This window comes from Simochromis diagramma, unplaced genomic scaffold, assembly GCF_900408965.1.
Source record: "Simochromis diagramma unplaced genomic scaffold, fSimDia1.1 OVJJ01000685.1, whole genome shotgun sequence".
Lineage (NCBI taxonomy): Eukaryota > Metazoa > Chordata > Actinopteri > Cichliformes > Cichlidae > Simochromis > Simochromis diagramma.
Window position 1 is genome coordinate 10,242,443 of NW_024387477.1, and position 5,629 is coordinate 10,248,071.

Sequence of the window (5,629 nt, forward strand, 5' to 3'; positions counted from 1 at the left end):
TTTTACCTTAAAAAAAACAGCTAACATATAAATATAACAATAAAGTTAACGCTTTTTTAAAAATTGAATTATTAATCGTAATTATTCATTAGCACCACTTACAAAGTGGTGAAATAAATTGGAGAAAGCTTTTGTGTGATGTCATAATTCACTTACAGTCAACTTCATTAAAACAATGAAGCTGACTGAGTGAATTCTGTTCTTCAGTTGCATGAGAAAATAGACGTGTCAAACAATGTAGAAGTTTGAGAATATTTTAGCAACACTGAGAGCCTCAGTTTCACCCTGAGGTCTCACCATATGAGGAGATATGTTCATTTTACACCGCTACTATATGAAGGAATTGAAACGCAGACAATGGTCAACATACAAGCTGCAGGGACACAAGCAGCTTTCCCACAGAGTCCATCTTCATTTTATCCTGTCAATGTCCCTAGAGTCAGATCCACACTGATGAATATGCGGCCCTGTTAGTTATAATTAAAACAGTTATATTTATTTTCAAACTTCTTTAGGTTCATTCAAAGACACACTAAAGTGATAAAGCCAAAACCCGCAAGGTTTGATATATCTTTTAATATATTTCTAACTACAGCGATATATATATATATATATATATACAGTGTTGGGGAGTAACGGAATACATGTCCCGCCGTTACGTATTTAAAATACAAATTATGAGTACGGTAACTGTATTTCGTTACAGTTACCGTTTAAAAACGTGGTATTTAGAATACAGTTACTTTGTTGAAATAAATGGATTACACGGCGGTACTTCCCTGTTTCATATTGTGGCGGGTCAGGACTGTTTAGGTTTGTTTGACAGCTACGTTCTGTTGTTCCAGGCGGCAGCGTTACGGTTGCCATGGTTACAGGGTGACGCTCTCTCTCTGCGTGTTTCCTGGGTGAGAGAGCGCCTTTTTGTTGTTGTTGTTGTGCTAAGCTAACAGGCAGAATGCTACAGGTATAGCTCTAAAGAATGTAGCATCATGGGCAGTGTAGTCCGTGCTGCAGGGAGAATAGACTGCCATACCTGTTATGTGTCTGTGAGCGAGGGAGGGAGAAAAAGGAAAAGTACGAGTTGTCATCGAGCAAAAACGGGAGCTGGAAGCATGTAAATATAATAATAACCACTGCAGCCAAGAAGAGTGCCTGACGAGCCCAGTTGTAAGTAAGCTATTAAGACTCGACTGTACGCTGTGTTCGTGTTTTCCTCCGAAACAATAAGTTCCGTTGGAGCAGCCTTTCAACTCCTCTCTCTGTCTCTCGCAAGCAAAGTTGACCCAGACAACAAAGTAAAGCTAGTTTTCGGCTACGAGCCCGACACGGAACCCGACGTATTAGCCAGAGGTCCCTTTACTACGGTTCGGAGCCGAGGACCTTCAGTAACAGTAATAAATCACACAGCAATAGTACATTCACGTAGTTGTAAACAGCATGATAATATATTAAGTAATCCAAAGTATTCAGAATACGTCACGCTCATCGAGTAACGTTACGGAATACGTTACAGAATACATTTTGGGGCATGTATTTTGTAATCTGTAATGGAATACATTTTAAAAGTAACCTTCCCAACACTGTATATATATATATATATATATATATATATATATAGATAGATAGATAGATAGATATAGATATAGATATATGTTTATAAATATACTTTTTTTATTTTTTTAATCCCTACTAACTCACTGAAAAAGACTTCCCATTCATTTACAAAGTTTTTATTGTTATTTAAGGAATTTTGAATCAGGATAATATACATGACTATATATTCTTATCTGATCTCCAAAATATGATTACAAAGCTGCAAGCATAACATTTTTAAATTGCTTTTGATACAATATGAAACTTCCACAGTCACCTCCTAACTGTTTTCATTTTCATTGATCCTCAGTTCAGTGTCCAGTGCTGATCATGAGTGAGTTCAGTTCACTAAAGCTCAGACTCACACTTAAGGTTTATGTTCTCTGTTTCACACCTGAGGCTGTGAAAGAAAAAAAAATCAATTATAGCAAAATAAATACTTTTACAATTACCCATCAAATTATGGCACTGAAATGATGTAATTGTATATCAACCTCTTTTGATCATGGGCCGCCTTGTTAGAAGTCTTCTTAAGATGCTTCAGTTCCCGATACACAACACAGCATGACACTGCTATCAGGGGAGATCCCAGTGCAGCAAAGACTAGCCTCAGGTAAGGAAAACTGTGTGCTGAGAGAAGAGAACACAGTGATAATTATAAGTACAGTACTTACAATTTATTCAAGCGTAAACTTTGGTAAGACTTTGGTATTATTATGGTTAACTAACTGTAAATATATAAACGTTTGGGCACAACCCCCACACACTAAACTATTATTTAAACTAAATAAAGAGATGGTGAAAGAAAACTGGAACAATGGGGGAAAACACTCAAACGTGTAGCGTGGTCCTCCAGGTTCCTCCTCCTCCCTGCCGGTCTACCCATGAGCTCAACAAACTTGTACAATATTTATAGATGCTGTAGACAGAGTTTATTAACATTGTTTTAACGCTACTATTATGTTATAAAAACAGTTTAGATGATGTTTACAAATCTGTTAATTTTTTGTGACATTATAATTTTTATTGAATAAAAATTAACTTAAAAGTACTTGACTATGACTTTACTAACTTATTAACCAAGGTATGATGAAGTATTACCTACATGTTTTTATTTGGCTTTGGCTAAAATGAAAATTCAAAGTAAATGTAAAATGTTGTCAACCCTGTTTGCAACATAGAAGATCCCAATATGAAACAGGTCATCATCTGACCTGACCCAGTTCCTGAACACGTCCCACCTTGTGATGAAAGCCAAACAAAGGCTATTATTCCCCAGGAAGCTAAAACGGACTGGACTCGCTTCTCTGCCTCTTATGAACTTCTACAGAGTGACAACAGAAAGTGTCCCCTGTCTTAGTATGACGGTGTGCTTTTAATAGTGTCTTCTTTGTGCTTATATGCATGTGTGTGTGTATATGTGTGTATATATATACATAACGACAATAAAAAGGATTCTTCTTCTATTATAAGGCATACATGTCATAGGTTAATATGGTCATACAGTGCAGCTCAGGATATTCTATCACCAAGTGGAAAGTTTCAGTGTGCCTTTAAAGTGTAGGTGGTAGTTAAAGTGTAGTTACTGGGAAATAAAAGATTATTAAATCATAAAAAGTAATAGCAGCCCATGTGTGGCTAAATAACCAATAATACCTATACATAGACAAATACTATATCAGCATAGACTGTTCACTGTACACTTGCATCTTTCTTTCCATATGTTTTTCTGCATTTCTGCTTCTATCATTTGTTGCACAAGTGATGTGTACTGTGTTTAACAGTTTAACAGTTACATGTCTGATTATCTTTATAATAACATCAACACTATTCAATAAAGAGTAACTTACATAACTTGCTTTCAGCCTTGTCATTGCCTTTAACATCCAGGGTGAAATTAATGTTTTTCTCTCGGACTCCACCTGAATTAAAGACCTCAATGCTGTATTGACCTGAATCATTCCTCCTCAGGTTTGTGATCTTGATTGTCCCATTCCTGATTAGAAACTGTAGTCTGTTGTTAAATTCTTTTTCTATTGTTATTGTTTCTTTCTTCAGATTGAACACAATTATATTCACGGTGGGAAGCATCTTCAAACATGTCACTTCACGGCCACTAGCATCAGTCATCACTTGGATATACACAGTTCCTTTAAGAAGAGGAGAGCATGGACATGTGTTCGTCCTGAGGTCACATGTGGTCTCATCGACTGGAATGAGAGCTGGAAAAAACACATTTAATAGAACATGAGGTGAAATTATTCACACTACAAATGTGAATGTTTGGCTTCTTTATGAGGACAATCTTACCTTGAGTTCCTCCTGCTAGTAGCACAATAATAAAAAACTGTTCCATGCTCTTCATTCACCCACACTGTGGTTTCAATCTTTCAACGATTCTAGAGAATTATGTACAAATCTGGATGTAAATCTGCTGCAAACCTGAGTCCTAACTGACAGGAAACAGTAAATGATATAGACAGGTTATTTTCACAACAGCAGGAAATGAACTGCATGTCTACGTGTTGTAGCGACCTGATTTCAAGAAATATCCATCAAATGCGAAAAAACAATTTTCCCCTTGCTCTTGTAATTAAATACACAAAACTGAATCTAAACAATACACACTTTCAAATGTGTGTCAGGCACACACTATTTTTTCTTCACGTTTACTTTTGAGAAAAAACGTGCAACATCTGAAGTGATAAGTTAAGTTACAAATAGTCTAGAGGTTCCTGTGGTGAGAGCTTTATTGCATAACAGTCTTTACAGAATGTCTATGACAGATGTCTTTTTATGTTTGGTTTTTTCTTTCTGAAATGAAGGGAGCGAACTGATGTAGAAAGAATAAAATGTAAGCAACCTGTGAAAAAGCAGCTTATTAAAAGGATGCAAATCATTAGCACAACATGAAACAGTGAGGCAATGCTGTCCAACAAACAAAGGAGCCTTTTATCTACCAAAAGAGGCTGAATTCAATATGAGAATTTCAGCTACACAACTCACAAGTATTTGGTAACAAGCACAGATAAAACTGTAAATTATATTCCCAGTGGTAAGTCACCTGTGGATAGAAAAACTGTGTAATAACATAACAAGATTTGAAATGTCACTGTGAATATAGTAAAATAAATAAACATATAAATAAACACGGCATGATTCTGCAATGGAAGCAAACATTACAAATCTTCACTTTGTAATGTTTTCAGTAAGAACAAAGAGTGATGGTGAACATGAATAAAAAAAGAATCAAGAAAATCTGTGTTTCGTCAGGGAAAAGAAGGATGTAATTAGCTTACTTACATTTGAATGGATGCACATAGCAGCACAGGCTAAGAAAGTAACATGCAAGTGCTCAGCTGGAAGTGAGAAAAGTTCATCTGTGAAAAAAAAAAGACCCGTGTATGGGTACTTCCTGCATTACAGAACAGAGATGGAACTGTGTGTGTGGTCCAGGGCTTTTATAGACACTGAGGCTACGCTGACTTTTATTTTGCATACCTCTTCTTATTCTGCCCTAAAAATACAATCGACAGCTAGATCTATGAACACCAAGATGTATGAATGTACATGGGCATACCCAGCTGGGTGGGCATCTCATAGGTTTTTACTCTGCCAGAATGTAATGTCACAACCAGTTCAACATATATTGAGGATAAAATTTTGATTTACATTTTGTAGGAGTTTCAGTATTCTATTCCATTCTATGATATTCTTATATACAAACTTTAATAGGTTATTCATATGTTATTAAATAGAAACTGGCAGTTTTGCATTTTGCAGCGCTGTGTCCTGCTTATTACACAGAAACTACCACAGTTGTTTCCATGTAAAACTTTTTAAGTTTACTGAAATTTTTAGGTTTGCAAGTATCAGGCTTGTAATGTGCTCCTCTGTCTTATAGTGATTCCAATTTGGATTCAGGAGACAAGAGTCTATCTCTAATTTTAAAATTAGGCTTAAAACTTTCCTTTTTGCTAAAGCATATAATTAGGGCTGGATCAGGTGACCCTAAATTCCAGCGGCTCCCCACAGA

General features: G+C 36.0%; 1 protein-coding gene across 1 annotated transcript; it reads right to left on the bottom strand.

Moving 5' to 3' along the window:
• Positions 1-1,782: 1,782 nt before the first annotated feature.
• LOC120723859 lies at positions 1,783-5,078 on the bottom strand. The gene is made up of 5 exons (XM_040015639.1): positions 4,897-5,078; positions 3,904-4,046; positions 3,444-3,815; positions 2,088-2,223; positions 1,783-1,993 (listed from the first exon to the last, which is right to left on the bottom strand). Exons 2-5 carry the CDS (start codon positions 3,956-3,958, stop codon positions 1,942-1,944), a joined length of 615 nt encoding a protein of 204 aa, XP_039871573.1. The 5' UTR covers positions 3,959-4,046; positions 4,897-5,078; the 3' UTR covers positions 1,783-1,941.
• Between the last annotated feature and the right edge of the window lie 551 nt (positions 5,079-5,629).